This window comes from Nothoprocta perdicaria, unplaced genomic scaffold (assembly GCF_003342845.1).
Source record: "Nothoprocta perdicaria isolate Ctin4 unplaced genomic scaffold, notPer1 scaffold_301, whole genome shotgun sequence".
In the NCBI taxonomy this organism is placed as follows: Eukaryota; Metazoa; Chordata; class Aves; order Tinamiformes; family Tinamidae; genus Nothoprocta; species Nothoprocta perdicaria.
In genome coordinates, this window is record NW_020455535.1 from 560,617 (window position 1) to 577,594 (window position 16,978).

The following is a 16,978-nucleotide window of genomic DNA, read 5'->3' on the forward strand; positions in this document are numbered from 1 at the left end:
GCGATTAATTGCTACCCCACCAGGGTAGGCTTAATGAGGAGCGGCTCTCTGCCCACAACGTCTAGCAGCAGGTTGGCTGCAGGCATGTTGGGCTGCCCCAGAGTTCAGGCTCATTCTCAATATCCGAGTTGTGCACCAGTGTCCTGAGAGCTCATTAGGCCTCATCTCACAGCAGCTGTCGTCAGTGGAGAGCTGAATCTGCCAAAGCCTGGGCCAGAGCTTTGCCCTGCGTGAATAACTGCACCAAAGCCACTAGAAACACCGGTGCGTAAGGTGGCTGCTCACAAGAAAGGAATTCACCCATCTCAGGTACTCTCAAAAGAACATTTGAATGAGCCTGCTTTTCATTTCCTCCATCCTACTAATGGAGTTAATGGAGAATTAACTCTGTCCTGTGCTTTCTAACTCAAGAATAACTCCAAATTTGCTTTAGAAATATTTACTGCCAGAACTCGTAAGCTGGGATGTTTTCATTCCACTTCATATTTTTGATTTTAGTTAAGCCTGGGGATGATCTTCCCTTAGAAAAAGAAAAAAAAGAAAGCAATAACAACAACAACAACAACAAAAATCTTAATCTCAACATTGCTTTAAATCAATTAAATATGTGAGCCATTATTGGGCCCCAAAAAGTCAACTTACTGAATTTTATTCTGCATAGAGCACAGGTTTCTGCCTTGTCTTCCCTCTTACCTTAAAATTACTGAAGCTTAAAATAATTCATGTTATTGGTTTTAACAAGAGATAGTGATAAATTATTGAATGACCCCAAGTATTCTGCAAGCATTGGAGTTCCAAAACAGCAGCCCACAGGGCCTGCTTTGGGCCTCTTGTCATGTATTATTCCACCCAAATAAGCGTGAGCTGCAACCTTGCGTGATGTAAGACTAAATTAATTGTTCCTGTTGTCCCTTGGAAACTAACATTTCTCTAATGATCCAATTTCTCGTTAGGCAACACTAAAATACTGCTTTCACTAAGGAGCAGTTTGCCCAGAGAAGACCTCCTTGGTGTCGGATTTGCCGGAGCTGACAGCAGATGTAGTACCTTAAAACATGAGAAAATTACAACTCTTTGTCCTATGTGCTTTCGCCATGTTAAGTGTGTGCTCTTCTTCATATCTATTAAAATGCCTAAGGAGAATATGGCTCTTCAGCAAGAGCAGCAGAAGAGGGATTTCTCCAGAGCTTGTACCTACCAGGGGCTGGTGGGAGCTGCGAGTGGAAACACAGATACCTGCAAAAGGGCAGGGATATGGAGAACAGGAGGTTTATTGAAATCCACATAGCAATATTTCATCCATCCTTTAATTTTTTTCTAAAACATTATTTTTACTTTCTACTTGGGGATGTGATGCATAAGTCTCTATCCTGCTTGAGATCTATAAGCATCCAGTTCTGCTTCTGAAATGAATAGTTCTTCCATAGTTAACAAGTGTTTCAAGTATTCTCAGTGCAGCACTCATTGCAATGAGGTATTTAGGTATCTGTCTCTTTCCAGCATTCACAGAGGTCACTCTGGATTCTGAACTGATCATTCAATTAGAGGTTTTCTTATGAGCAGATAGCAATTGAATGCTTGAATTCGGTTAATCATTTGAGGTCTAACAGAGGATAGGAAAAATGCAAACTGAAGGTATGCACATATCTGACTGATTAGCTCTAATTTTTGTTCTCAGAAGCCTTTTTTCCTTCGCTGGTCACTGGAGGCTGGATTGCTCTGAGTGCCCTGGATTGCCACCGGTCCCCCTTTTCCCTGGGACCCGACATCCCCATCCCGTGCTTTTCCTCCCCGCACCACGAGCTGGGCACCCTGGGGCCTGGGCTATGCCATGTGCGTGGGGTAGGAGCTGCGCAGCAATCCCCGCTTAATATTCAGGTTTTCTGCGCAGATCTCGTTAGCTGTCCTTGCATTAGCTCCCCGGTGCGCAGCGCGACCCGCTTTCCCCGTTTCACAAAGAGAATATGTGACCTTCAGTCAGATTCAGACGGATACGTTAGGGTACGACGCAGAAAAGCTCGTCCTAGAAAATGAAAACTGCAGCGTGTCAGGCATTACACGTGTCCTTATTTCCTCGCTGTTTCTGCGGCTTCCCATCTGATTCAGCACATTGGCACCTGCAGGAAAAGCCCCTTTTATCCGATTCTCTTAGCACGTTTCCGCTCCGCATTATTTCACATTGCAATGTTTTGCTTATGGCAAGATGTAAATAAACCCATGGGCTCCTATTCCCCTTTGATAAATGAATTAATAGAATAAAAGATGCAAGTCTCTCTTAAAAAATGTTTGCATACATTGCTCAGCTGTGAAGCTTTCTGCAAGTTACTCATGCAAAAAATGAAATGAAAGTGATGTTCACTGGAGTCTTGTACTTTGTTTCAGCAGGTTACCATCGGGCTATTAAGCTGATTTATTTTCCCCAGCCCTCCTTGTGGATCCTTAGTAAATTTTAACATAGGAGAGAGGAAATATCCTCCTATTTTTTTTAACGATATGATGGCCTACAAGCAAATCTGGCCGGAAAACAGCAGCGCTGGCAGCACGTGGCAAAACTTTCTGCAAATAAAATTGGTGCTTCTGCAGTAGATTCCTGCCTTCCAGGGCAAACATCCTGGCAGCAAATCTGATGGTTTTGTCAGCAACCATCCACAAGAAGTGAAATCCTGGCAGTATCGCCAGAGCGCCCACTACCAGGTAGCAGGACAAGGACAATTTGGGGTGAAATCCATCACGTTTCACCTCAGCCACCTAGGAGCTACAGGTGATTAATTTCACAAAACATGATTAACTTCACAGGAAAAAAAAAAAGTTATTTAACAGAAAAGCTATTATATAAATACATATATATATAGGAAGCAACATTTTGCAATACTTTAGTTTTTCTGCCCAGAAGACTTCTTTAAAGCGTGGTAAGAATTGATGTGAGGTAGCTCACTGTGAGATTTGGTGCTCGATAGAAATGATGCACAAGTGTCAGCTGCTGTCACGGCACGGATGTGAGTTCCCCTCATCTGCCCAGCACAGAGCAAGTTAAAAGATGAATAAATTGCCACAAATTTTAAGTGGGGAATGACAGTTCCAATACACCCTCATTTCTTTTTCATTATTTCGTAGGTAATAACACAAATCAGCTTTGGGCCTTTGGAAATGATCTCCTTGGTGGTGCATTTGCTGCTTTCACACAGCCAAAACTTCAGGATGTTCCAGCCTTTAATTGCTCTGAATGAAGCACCCTTTGCTGCCTTCCTCAAAAGTATGAAAAAAGGGGAAATTTCTGGAATAAAATGTTCTTTTCATGCTGTGCAGTATAAGTACAGACCAGCAGTTAACTGTGTGAGCCAAAAGGTTTTGGTTTTGGGTTTTTTTTTTTTTTTTTTTTTTTTTTTTAATTTAATGTAATGAACTTTCTGGTTAAAGAAATGGTTTTGAAAAAGGCCTCGGATAGATGGAAACATCAGTTAAATGTGTACTGTGATGAAAACAATGGTTATTGCCCTATGCGAGCACGGCAGCTGCCAGAGAAACTAAAGCAGAACTAGAACAATTTAAAAAATAACACAAGGAATTTATTGGGTTGCTCCAAATTAATCCCAGTGTGGTCGGCTGCAAGTGGATTTGTGTTGCTGCTGGAGCGATCAGAGTGGCAATTTGACACATCGTCTGGCAATGTCCTAATATTACTAATATTATGTCAAATGTTATAAATAATCTGGAAATAGCCTGGAATGATCCTTTAATGGCTGACTCAGATGGTATTTCCCAGACAATTTTTCACTGGAACATGATTACCTAGGGTGTTTTTTTTCTTTCTTTTAATTACTGTAATTTCTGATAATTTTGCAGGAGAATTCCTGCTTGCGAGGTGGAAGACTTGCCCTTGCAAAACTCTTGCACACCAGCCTATCCTGTGAGAAACACAGCATGAAGTCATCCATTGGGACGAAAACACAAGGAATGTTCCGAATCTTGCATTCCCAAGGGATATTTAACATCAGCTCTTGCAGGAACATGATGGACTCCACGTTATCCCACTAAGGAGCACCCGCTGCTCAGGACATGCCGTGGTGCCAGGTGATGGCGAGCATGGAAAAGTGGTCCAGGAGGCACAAGGATCTGCTGAGCACAAGAGCAAAGCAGTGTCTGCACTTTTATTAAGAGTTTCCTCTAAGTCACTTAAATCTAAAATACTTATCATACTAGAACTCAATTAAGCAATTTAATTATCCAGCTAAAATTCCACACAGAAATTCTGGTCCCTCTACATTTAAGCAACATGCTGCTCACCCTCCACTTGCCAAATTTTGCAGTTTTAGTTCTCTCTAATGACTTGAGCAATAACATGGCACTGTGTTGTTCAACACATCTCTCATTATCTTTTTTTTTTTTGATTTTGTCTCCAAATCGACTTATAAAAATGTTTTTTCCCAGCGTTTTCAATTACAAGATAGAGCTTTACACCATGTGGATGCCTCACATAATTCGACCGATAATCTCAGCAGTCAATTAAATTTTAAATGCTTTTCCATTAAATACTTATTTTAAGACAGTAAATAATTTAACATGTTTCCACTTAAAAATGTTTCACATTGTGAAGTTCTCAATCTTCTTTTTTAATAAAGCGAGTCACATCATCCTATGTATTGGAAGTGGAATAAAAGAACTTTTATTTAAGAGATTTTCGTGGCTAGGCTATTTGCTGTTAGGAATTCTGTACATTTTGACCCGTTTGCCATCTTAGTAGTATGCAAAAGTAGATGAAAAATAAATAAATCAAAACAAAAAACCAAACATGAACATGCATGTGGTTGCATGTTCAGTAGCATTTTGGATCCTTCTGCAACAGACACCACTCATTTTTGGAGCACATGTATTGTCTCCTAGTGTGCCCAGGCTGCAGGTGAGCATCACACGGGTGAGAAGAACTTTCCATGGGAGAAAATACAAGGAGGGGAGTACAAAAAACATGAAGGACATGACTTGTGACAGACAGTGCTCCGTAAAAATGAAAACAAAAGAGAAATTCAGGTTGCCCAGAAAGCAGAGCTGAGGAGTAAACACTGCTAATGAGCAAAGCAAATAAGTGTTTGGTCGTATGGGAACAAACAAGCCTTAAGGAGTAATTGGAGATGAGGTTTCGGATGGTTCCTGCAGCCCAGTGTAGCTCCAGGAGGGTCTCTGCCCATACGGAGCAGGGGTTCATCTGCACCCCAAGCCCTGCCTCCCTCCTCGCGTCAAGGCCCAGAAGCATCCTTATGTGTGCGCTTTCCAGACCTACTCTTAATGCATGTTTTTTGTTTTTTTTTAATGCAAGCAATCAAATGCAGAGAAGGAAGCTGTGCATGTGAGCCTTGCAAACGGTGGCAATGAGTATTTTTGGGAGGATGACGACAATCCTGCAAGAGCAGTTCTGCACTCACACGCTTATTACCACTGCACACCCAGGGATGGTTTCAGTTTGCTTGTGAGATTTTGCTTCATGTTTGCTGCTTTCCATGATATTATCAAATTGCATTTGGACGTGCTACCAATGTAGATTTTACTTGGCTACTATTATTTTTCATCAGCTCGGGCTGAGCTGAGCTGAGTGCCCAGGACAAGAGCGGTGGCCCCAGGACATCTGTGCTGTCTGTTGTACTCCAGAACCCATGCTCATGCCTTTGCAGCACCCTGCTATTTTATGGACATTCGTGGTCACCTTACGATTCTCTGCAAATTATTCATTTTTATAGGAAGGAGAATTTGTAGGAGAAGGTCACAGAAGATTCATAAGGCACAAAACATCTAATAACTGCGCAATGTTGGACAAAACTGAGAGAATGATTAATCCAATGCTCACACTGTGCTGCTCAATCTTATTACCCTGCATTAGTAGAATCCATAATTTACAACTTCAATAAACTCCCAACACTCTTTGTGCAAAAATATGCATTGCTGTTGTTATTAGCTGCTCAACAGGAAGATGCATTATGCAACATAATCACCCTGCATAAGCAAACTTCTAATCACTGCTAAGAAATTCTTTATGAGCCACTGGGAGGGATTAAACCCAACAATTTTTGTGATTATGGGCTTTCACCTTCAGCTTTCCAGCATAACAGATATTGGAACAAGAAGAGGTCGCTCTGTCTTCCAACAGATGTCAAAGAAATGGCAGGCTCTGGGTACCAAAGTTCACGTGTTCTGCTATGCAAGTTGTATTAACCATAGGTTGTTTTAAATGTCCTGAGCTGGAAGGGGGTAGAGCAGCTCCTAGCCACAATGCTAGAAGCAGAGCCCGTGTGAGATTCCCAACACTGCCTATAAACTCTTAGTGTAATTGAGGCCCTTGCTGAACTTCAGAGGGAATTCATCCCTGGCCACGTACATAGTGTGCCAGGATAACTTCGGAGAAGTCCCTGCAGACAGCCTCTTATTCTTCATCCCCTACTCACATTCCAAGACTAATTACGTGAACGTTAATTACGGACGCAGCACCTATTGAACATGGTGAGGCTCTCCCTCCAGAGAAGCTCCCTCTCTTGGGTTGCAGTTGGGTTGAGTCCGTTTTGGTTTTTCCATGCAACACTGCTCTCCATTTCAGCCACTTACCTGCTCCCGCAAAGACCATTTTCTGATTTGCTTGCACCGCACCACCGGGAACTGAGTTGCTCTTGTACACGTCACAAGCTCCATCAATGTATCTTCATTTTAAGACCTTTCTGGCCCAATCCATCCATCCATCTACCTATCATGCCTTTTACAGTAGTGAGCCCCAGCACCCTCACTCACCCAGCAGACGGTGCTGACGCTGCTGCTGGTGTTTAATATATTTAAGCAAACTTTGTTCCCTGCTGCAAAGTCACCTTGCGGTCCTTTATAGCCCTCCTTGATTATTTTATCTTCTAGGATGTCAATAAATAACGCAAATGATGATTTGTGGCCCTGCTTTTCCATGCGGACCGCTCTAATCTCATTCTTTCCCTGGCGCCTCTGTTTTCTTCACCCATTTTAGACAGCAGCACTGAGAGATGGGTGGTTTGGGGGCCAGCAGGCACCCGTGGGCTTGATTAGGACAAAAGCCTCTTCCTTCTTCCACTGTGGTGCAACCTGACGGAATAATAATAACAGTAGCAGTAATAATGGTAATAATAATAGTAATAGCCTTAAGGAACTCCCATTTCAATGCTTGATAAAGGTGGGGGAAGAAATATGAAATGTCAAACTGCCTCACACACAAGCATGTAGGAACATGGAAATTACATAGGTTATTAAATAGGTTAATTATATTGGATCTCTGCAAAATATTTAGGTGCTCTTGCAAACTCCTGCGACGGGCACTGCCAGCTGCAGGTCTTCTCCAGCTGCTTAGGGACCTATGGAAGGAATGCACAGGAACTATAACTTAAACTGGGTTCAGGGGACTCCCCATATGGGCCTGTGCAGACACCAAGCCCGTCACTGAACGTGCCCCTCCAAACACATTGGAAGCGACCAAGTAGAGCTGCATGGGAAAGGTTACACACAACACCCACAGCTCAACTGCCGCGCATTGTCTCTCCTACAAATCTAATTCGCTTTCCCACCCACTGCTTAAGTTCATTTCCATGCGTATAATGACTGGATATACTGCGTTACTGTGCTGGGAGCCAGTGGAAAGACTGGGTAGACGGCAGGCGAATGTCGGAAAAACAGAACAGATTATAGTAAATAGATTGTTTTATTATGGGTTTTATCATCTCATTTGTGTAATAAATAAGTCCTGAAGTGTTGTCAAGGATTTTAAATATTTTCATACTGTTGGCGCAACAGCGTTGGTGTCCAGAGCTGCTTTTCTATTTCTATTTTTTTTCTTTCTGATTTGCATTTGAAAATTATGAATGCTGTTTATAATCCAGCCTAACAAATAATCTTTATTCTCTTTCCTGCTGTGTGGCAATGCTTCAGCACATGCCCAGTGCAACATCATTCAATTCACTAGACAGTGGTTAATTTTGCCCTCCGATTCAATCATTAGTTAAAAGGCAATATGTCATGCTGAGAAGAAAACTGCCTGTCAAATAGGTCATATTTGCAATGAGCATTGCACTTCTGCAAAGTTTTGCACTGTTTTTGCTGCCTTTTCTGAGCCCCTACACATCTTGACTTTCTACACCTGCAGATTGATTGCACGAGGACAAAATTAAAGCATTTCAAAAAAGGAGAAATGTGGGTTGTAGGAAAGGCAGAAGGAGATATTATCAAGTGAACAATAAGTCTTTTTATCTCTGACTTCTATGAGTCAGTGAGCTGCGTTTCTGACATGGGCCTGGGCTTGGAGCGGCTGGAGAGAAGAAATGCTGCAGCGTGAGAAGAAAGATATTGCTGAGACATCACCTTGCTGATGAAGGGCAATGAAGTAATTAAATAGCCTGGGGTCGGCTTTAGCTCTTTGGATTTGGAATTTTTTTTTTCAAATAAATGTGTGAACTTCTGTTTAACAGTATAATATCTATAACCATAATTAATATCGCCGGAGCTTCTATCCAAGGTCTCCAAGTGACTTTACAGGCAATTAATCCCATGAGGCCGTGAGTATTAATGCCGTCCACTACAGTGCTGCAGAACTGAAGCAAAAAAAGAGCCTAATTGGCTGAATCACATTCATTAGAGTAAATGGGATGGAAGAGAACCTGGGCTTGGAACCGGCTGGAAGGAGGTGGGAGAGCAGGAATGTGGTGGCCACCAGGGAGGACCAGGGCTGTCCCAGGTCATCCCCCCTTGCCCTGCCAACCTTCCCATGAAAGAAATAATAGCAGGTCCCAATGCCACAGAAGGAATGGAAGGTGGTGGGAAGGGCATCAAGGGGTCCCATGGGGAAAGTAGAGGGCTGCAGGGACGAGAAGTAGTGCCGAGGCCTTTGGGGAGCTGGAGAATGGGACGTTCTGCAATGCTGGGCACATATCGTGCCTCCTGCCCAAGTGTTTTTCCTCAGAAGTCGCGTCCTTGACGCTTTTGTCTGTGAAATGCTTCAATGAGCAATTGATCTCGTTGTTCCCCACCAGCTGCACAATGCGCTCTGAGGTACGAGCCGCAACGGGGAGATCGGAACTGCTGTAGAACACAGATGCTGCCTGTATTTTCAAAGCGAGAGCTTTCAACTCACTGTGCCATGAACATGACTTTGAGGGGATGTCACATCACAGGATTCTTAGCAGGAAGCACAAATTACAAAACGTGTCAAGAAAAGTCATGCTCTCCTCCTTTGGGTTTTTTTTTATCATTTTTGATTCATGCTTTTAAATTGAAATATATATTGTTCCCAGGGACACAAGGTGGGAAAAAGAAAATATTTTAGGGGGCATTATAAGCAGAGCGAGAATTAGAAAATACTGTAATGTGTGGTGTGGCCTTGGTTAAGGTGCTGAACCTCAAGGACAGCCTCTAACATTAATGTATGTGGAAGTTCCTACCATTAATAGGAAGGAGCCACCAGCCCAGGAAACTCAAAGGCTGGTGGTAGATCTGCTATTTCCTAAGATGATTTTTCTGCACACACAACACAGCTCCAAACCATAACTGCTGAGAACTTGAGCCTTGGTTTCCAAGCCCTTTTTTTCCCAATTCCTCCTTCAGCAGTAGCTGCAGGAATGAGTTCGGTGGAGCACGTGCACCACCTACCCCACAACCTGAATTGTGCTGCCATTTCATGAGAATTTGGTTGAAAATCAGAAAAAAAAAAAAAAAGGCATAAATTGTCACCTTGCTGTTCTCAGTGAAAGGTTCCACCTCCAGCCTACAGCAGATAAAGGGCAGTTTCCACCAGTAGACATGAACATAGGGACTTTGTCATATTAGTTCACTGATGAACTAAAACAAAAGTATGCAATAAAGTGAAATGGAAAGGCAATGTACACAATATAAGCTACAGAGATGGCATTTTTTATACAGCCTCAATTTTCATACCACGTTTTCTAACTCTGGCAGATCATGAAATGGGAGAATTAAAAACTGAAAAAAAATCGCTGAATAGAAATAGCCAGGCTGAAAAAGTTATTTTAGGTCATTGCAGAGATTTCTGAAAAGGCCTTGATAATAATTTGGCTCTTTTTTTTTTTTTTTTTTGAGATCATATTTCTCAGGTTGCCTGGATTTATAGGTAGAAGCAGATGAAATATGGTACTAGTAGCGTTTTAAAAGCACTTCTAGAATGGCTCTTCTGAAGAATATATGGCATATACAGAATATATAACTATGCAATATGATCTATGGTGGTATTCAAATCGCCCGTGAATGATGTGGGTCACCTTTGCTCCTTAATGATGCTGCAGGGGATTTACTTCTAAGGCAACATCTTCTGAATTTCAGGCTGCGATCGAGGCTGATTTTCAGAATTTTAGCAGTTTTGCCAGTTTTGAACCACAGTGTGGCCAGGAGGTGTGAGACACTCAGCATCAGAGATGCTTTGGGTCCAAAAAAGACACTTATTGCTTTCCTGGTGTTCACTTTACACCAGTTGCAGAGCTGTGAACCGGTAGCCTGTCCTTAGGAAGGGTCTTGCAGGGAACAGAGAGGTCTGGGGGAAGAAATGAAATGTGGTTTTTGCAGAGCAGAGACGAAACGTTGGCTCTGAGGTGGCGACTGGGGAGCTTTGGAAGCCTCAAAGCGCCAGGAGGAGCACAGAGCTGTGCAAAGGGGGTAGCTTTTGGGGCCAGAATCTTTGTAGTTTTATGGGTCAAGAGAAGAGAAAAGCTGAGATTTAGTGAAACCAGCAACAAAGAACAGATGTTTCTAAAAGCGAACATCCCAGGCATTAAAAAAAAAAAAAAAAAAAAAAAAACTTTAAATAAAAATGACTATTGCAATGGTTTTGACATATGGGAGGGAAGCAAACGGGTTGAGCGGTGGCTCCTGGAAGTCCCGATTGCCACTAGATGTCATTGCAGCCACGCAGCCGCCTGGCTGGGCTCTGCGGCCAGCAGGAAACACGGCCAGAAAACTGCTAGGAGTGATGCCTCGGGGGTGCCAAAACCACAAACAACACCGCACAACCACTGTCCGGATAAAAACACCTTTAGGTCTTTACTTCTTTGTTCCGTATTTTTTTTCTTCTTTTCCTGGCTGCAAATGGATCTTTTTCCACCCACTTTTGCAAATCTCCCTCGGAGCCTCTCCACATTCTCAGCCCTCTGCGTCCCCGGGCAGAGTTGGTCTGCGGGCTTAAGTTGTCTGTGTAAGTCTTTTAATCGGTCCCTCTTAAGCACCAGCAGTTGGTCCATCAAAGAGTCCCCTGGGTATATTTATATAAATATAAATATGATATCTATACAACATATGCTTTTCTTAAAAAGACTTTGGTGTAAGAACGCTACTGAAAACACAAGGAAAGTCTAGGGAAATGTATTTCATTTCACACTTGTGTTGACCCACACAAAACACAAACCAACACATTAAGAATGTGCATTTATTTTATTTATTTATTTTATTCATGTGATGCAGCCTGGAGTATTTTAATTCCCTGCCACAGGTCAGGGAATACCCAACCTGTTGGGTATGTGTTGCTGTACTGCTGTGGCTGCTGGTGAAGTCAGGATTTTATCTCTGTAATTTCGGAAAGATTGGTGTACTCTAGAGCAAGAATAAATATGGGAATGGAAGGAAAAATCCATTTTTCTGCAAACTATGCCTTCTATCCAAAGCGAACAATTCATGGATGGCTTTCTTACTATTTTAACATCAGAGGGAGAAAATATAGCCAAAAAGTTGCATTTTAAAAGGAGAATAAGAAATACAGCAGAAATATATTTAAGTATTTATAGCATATGTTAAAAAAAAAAAAAGAAAGTCCCATTTACACACAGGCTTTCTTGCCTGTCACGTGCCACCAAGGCTGGATCATTGCATGGTTTGCAATATACAAAAGGTGAATTTTACCTTTAACTTCATGCTAGTAGCCCCGAAAGAAGAAAATCCTTTGCTTCTCTTGAAAAATCCCAGTGTTTGGACACTAAGTGGTTTGGGGAGCCCCTGCCCGGTGGCTGCGGTGCCTTCCAGTGAGAACAGAGCAATTTGGAGAGCGCTGGTCTCGTCCTAGGGCTGTAAAGCCAGGGCTGGGCTGGAAGCCGCGGGTCGGTTTTAGGATCTGGGCAGGGGGTTACTTGGGCAGGGATGGCTTGGACCAAAGCCACAGAGCTATTGCCCAAGTTGAAGCGGGTGCATTGCGGTGTTGCTGAGGCTCGACCTGTAGCCGCTCCTGGGGTCCAGCGCCAGCTGCACGGCTGCACAGCTCCCGCACGGGCTCTGCTCCGGGAGATGTCTGCGGGGCAGCTCTGCCCCGTTTCAGCGTTTCCCCGCTTCCTGAGCGTTCCCGCACGGGCTCTGCTCCGGGGGATGTCTGCGGAGCAGCTCTGCCCCGTTTCAGCGTTTCCCCGCTTCCTGAGCGTTCCCGCACGGGCTCTGCTCCGGGGGATGTCTGCGGGGCAGCTCTGCCCCGTTTCAGCGTTTCCCCGCTTCCTGAGCGTTCCCGGCGGCGGGGCCCGGGCGCCCCTGCAGCCCCCGGGGCTCGGGCCTTGCCCGGCCGCCCGATGCCTCCTGCAGCGGGTGGCCAGGGGATGCTGCCCGTCCCCGCGGGGTGGGACCGGCGAGGGGCTCGGAGGTGGCCCCGAAGCCCCGCAGGGAGCCCCCTCCCCTCCCCACCCCCCTGCCGCGGGGGCGGGCGGCCGCGCGGACACGCGTGGGCCGTGGCGGGGGGTCGGGCGCTACTTAAGCGCGCGCGGGGCGCACGCGGCCGCGCATCATGCAGGCGTTCGGGCAGCAGCAGCCCCGTACGCAGTGCGGCCCGTACGCAGCCCCTCCGCCGCCGCCCGCGGGGCCCTACGCGTGGCTCGAGGGCTCCGCGGCGGCGCCGCCCGCGGGGCCGGCCTGGCTGGCGCTGCCGGGCGCGCGGGAGGCGCGCGGCGCCGCGCGGCCGCCCTACTCCTACTCGGCGCTCATCGCCATGGCCATCCAGAGCGCGCCCGACGGGCGCCGCACGCTCAGCCAGATCTACCGCTACGTGGCCGACAACTTCCCCTTCTACGAGCGCAGCCGCGCGGGCTGGCAGAACTCCATCCGCCACAACCTCTCGCTCAACGACTGCTTCAAGAAGGTGCCCCGCGACGAGGACGACCCAGGTAAGGGGCGCCCCGCACCCTCGGCCCGCCCCGGCCCGCCCGCCGCCAGCGCCCCGCTCTCTCTCCGCAGGCAAAGGCAGCTACTGGACCCTGGACCCCAACTGCGGGAAAATGTTCGACAACGGCAACTTCAGGAGGAAGAGGAGGCGGCGGCCCGAGGCCGCTGCGGCCGACGAGGGGGTCGGGACGCTGCGGGGTCCCCCCGACGTGTGAGCGGCGCGGGGCAGGGCTGTCGGTCTGTCCCTGCGCGGACGGACACGGACGGCGGCCCCGCCGCTGCCTCCCCCCGTCGCCCGCCTCCCTGTCGCCCGCGGACTTTAAAGACCGGTTTTGGGGGTCTCCCCCCCGACCGGGATCGCTGCTTCCTCCGACGACAAACTGCGCACCCGCGGGGGGATAGAAATGCCCCGTGGGCTCCGCTAAAAAGGCAGGAGGGAGGCCGGGGGGGAGGGGGGCAGGGGCGGCGTTTTCCTCATTTTTCTCCGTTTTTTCTAAAAAGCGAGTTCGCGGCGGCCGCGGATGTGCGGGCGGGACAGGGTGGGGGCTGCCGGAGGGGATGAGGGACAGGGGGACGGAGGGACAGACAGACAGCTCCGCTCAGCCACAAAGGGGGGCACCAGGGACCCAAAGAGCCCCCTTCCTTTCCGCCCAGCACAAAAGCGCATCTTTGTGCCGGCCCACGGAGCTGACAGTAATTTCTGTGCGGATTGTGGGATTTAATCGAGCATCCAAAATTAATCTGGATCCCCGCTGTGGAGCGCTTTAATTGCCGCTTTCCCGACGGGCGGCCTCCCCCCAGCGGCGCTCCGGCCTCGGGGACCACTGCAACCCGGAGCATCCCACCCACCGCCTTCATCCCTGCGGAGCAGGGTCATCCTCCGTCCTTGGGATACTTTGGGCCCTCTGCTCCCTCAGCTGCTGCTGTCTTCGGGGGCCGCTGTCCAGACCCTTGACTTGTAGGAGAACAAAATTGCAAATTATGTAATGTTGGTTTTCACTGTTTCTGTGCTCCCTCCTTCCCCACCTCTTCTTAGCTCCTGGCAGAAGTAGCTTTGTTAAATCAAGTGTTGAGAATGGTCCTGCTGTAGCTCGCAAGAAAGCAAGCCCGAAATATGAAGCTCAGATTTTTTTCTGCGTTAGAAAAAAAAAAAAAATAAAGCAAAATCTACCCCCAAAACCAACAACAGCAAAATGAAGCAACTCATGCAGGAAGCTAACTGGTGGCAGATGCAGGATGCTGGCGTGGAGGCAAAGAAAAAGCTTTATGAGCAAAGGGTTTTGTAGCGCAATGGTTTTGCAAAGTGCCCGGCGTGCAGAGGTGAAGCTCAGGGCAGCCCCGGCGGGAAGGAAGGGACAATTTTGTGGGAGTTCAGTCAAGTTTCTCCTCTGTACATGGGCTGTTTGGAAGAAAAACTTCATGCAAAAAGGCTCAGTCTTCCAAAACGACCTTTAAAGCAGTTTGACCCTAATCTCTTTGCTTTTATTTGTGGTGGTGTTTTATAAGACAACCCAGTTAGAGGACATTAAATTGCAACACCCATAGCTCTTCTTCAAGTGGGTAGGATAGTGTCCAAGGTTTCAAAACTTTGTTTCATCAGGGGAAACTTTACAGCATTGGAGGGTGCCAGAAAAGTTGTTTTTGCAGCTGGGTGCTTTTTAACCCCCCTTTTTCCCTGGTGACTGAGGTTTGTGGACAACAGGTCAAGTAGCGAGTGAAGAGGAGAATCTTTCCCCCCTAGAGACCCCGTTGATAAACCCCTTGTTGCAAACAGATATGTGTCTCTGACAGGCATTCAGATTTGATGAAGTGATGGATCCAGCCCTAGGGACCAAGCTGGGCATTTCCACCCCAACACCGTTTGCACTGGGACAAGAAGAGCTGGTCCAGGGCCTTGAAAGTGGTAGCCAAACCCACACAAGAAAACTGGAGCTGGCTGCAGCTGCTCGAGCCTTTCATAGACTCCTGCCCTGGCTCCTTGGATTGATCCTGCGCTGGGGAAGGTGCTTGGGCTGCTCAACGAAGGGCTGTGCACATGTTGTGGGGTCTTCTCTGCAGGGACTGCTTGAGATGATGGATCCGATGGCACATCCTTTGTATATCCTTGTGCTGATATTTTTCTACTTTTTTAACTTTTCCACTTTTGTATATTTTATAGAAAAAAAAGGATTTTTTTAAATAAACCAATATAACCAGAGAAGGGATCTGTGATGTCTTTAACACCAACTGGAGATAGGGTTCCCTGGGTTTGCACGAGGAGATGGATGTAACGCCAGTGCAATGAGCAGACATGGTGGCTGTGCAGCCTGTGGCCGTGGTGGCACCAGCTGCTCCTCATGGCTCTCAAGCATCTCCCTGTGCTGCCAGAACCGTATAGCCACCAGGCTTGGCCTTGAGCTCCTTCAGGGTTCATCTCCAAGAGGTTTGAGTGGCCACATGGGTTCCAGAGGGCAGTGAATGGGCTATATACACATGCTGGGATGGAGGGATGAGAGTGAAGGGCTACTAAACACATTCCCTGAGCTGTAAATGAGGTCAAGAGATCTTCAATCCAAAATGCGCATTAGGCCTGAGCCTTGGCTCAAAGCGCTCAACAGCATCAGCGTTTGTCTGTGGGTCACAGCAAGCCTCCTCAGACACCAGAGCCTTGCAGCTGGGCATCGTTCCTGGTCCCTCCTATTCTTGGGTCTACTGGAAGTGGCCCCTCTGCCCAGCAATTCCTGCCCTGCCTTGTGCTCGCACTTCCCAGGCACACACATGCCTACCAGGAAAAGGGCTGGTCAGAACTCCCCTATTCCCAGTTCTTCACCTCTGAATGATTTTACTGACTTGGATCCTGTGTGTTTTAATCTTTTCTATAGTCCAGCCTCACTCGTATTTATCCTAATCGCAAAGGGAATAAATTCCTCCTCTTCCAATGATTATCACTTACCAGAGGAAGTCCATAACAAATGCAAACCCAAAGTGGCAAACCCAACTTGTTTCTAACTTTATTCCCCATCTCCGTTCTATCTTACACTTCCATGAAAGTCGCCCCTTCAGCTCCTGCACGCTGTAGCAAGGCTCAGTCACCCATATTCACTCATAAATAATCTGATTTTGATAGAAATGATGCATCTCGGTTTAATTTTCATTATAGGTCTACCTTGCAAGATGTTCCTAATCCCTGACACATTTTAAGCTTTGAGTTTTCCAGTGTATTTTTCTAAGGTAAATAAAGCCACTACTTTTTCTTCTGGTCGAGAAAAGCCAGTGCACAAAAACAGTTCAACTCTTGGACAGTTAGTAAGCAGCATGGGTATTTGGTCACTTTTTAGAAACAGATCCTCTTAGGCATCCTCAGCAAGCAATTAATCAAATAAAAAGTCCTATGGGAAATGTTTTTGGAAAAGCAAATTATCGTTTCCTCTCTAGTGTCCTTCCTGGTAGTATAATCCAGCCACGTGTATAGCTGTCTACAGTGTTACTGATGGCAAGACTTTCAAGGAGGCTTCTCTATAAATTAATCATCCAATATAGCCCATGCTTATTTTTTTTCTGGAAAGCTAAAGGTTTGGGCTTGCACTCTGCTTTCTCCAGAGTAATTTATCGCCTCTCGCTTGACTCTCCACTGCTCCCGGCTCCGCGGTCGGCAGCTCCCTAAGGCTCCCGTTGACACTGACACCTGCGGCCAAGGACCCACAACCGCTTTGATTTAACCTTGGGCTGGGGCTTTGCAACCTTTTCGCTCAGATACGCCTTGAGGCGACTTGGTTTGCATCGTAATGAAGACAGAAACAGCCCTGGGGTGAAGAGTTTTAATATGTAATTAAAGGTTTCAGATTCATATGTCCATTTCTGAACTGATGACTCT

General features: G+C 46.5%; 1 protein-coding gene across 1 annotated transcript; it reads left to right on the forward strand.

Annotated features, from left to right (window-relative positions):
* Window positions 1-12,922: 12,922 nt before the first annotated feature.
* FOXI2 (forkhead box I2) lies at window positions 12,923-13,340 on the forward strand (the record flags this gene model as incomplete). The annotated part of the gene is made up of 2 exons (XM_026042438.1): window positions 12,923-13,127; window positions 13,198-13,340. Coding segments are annotated over 2 exons (348 nt in total), but the record flags the coding sequence as incomplete, so codon positions are not given.
* Window positions 13,341-16,978: the final 3,638 nt, after the last annotated feature.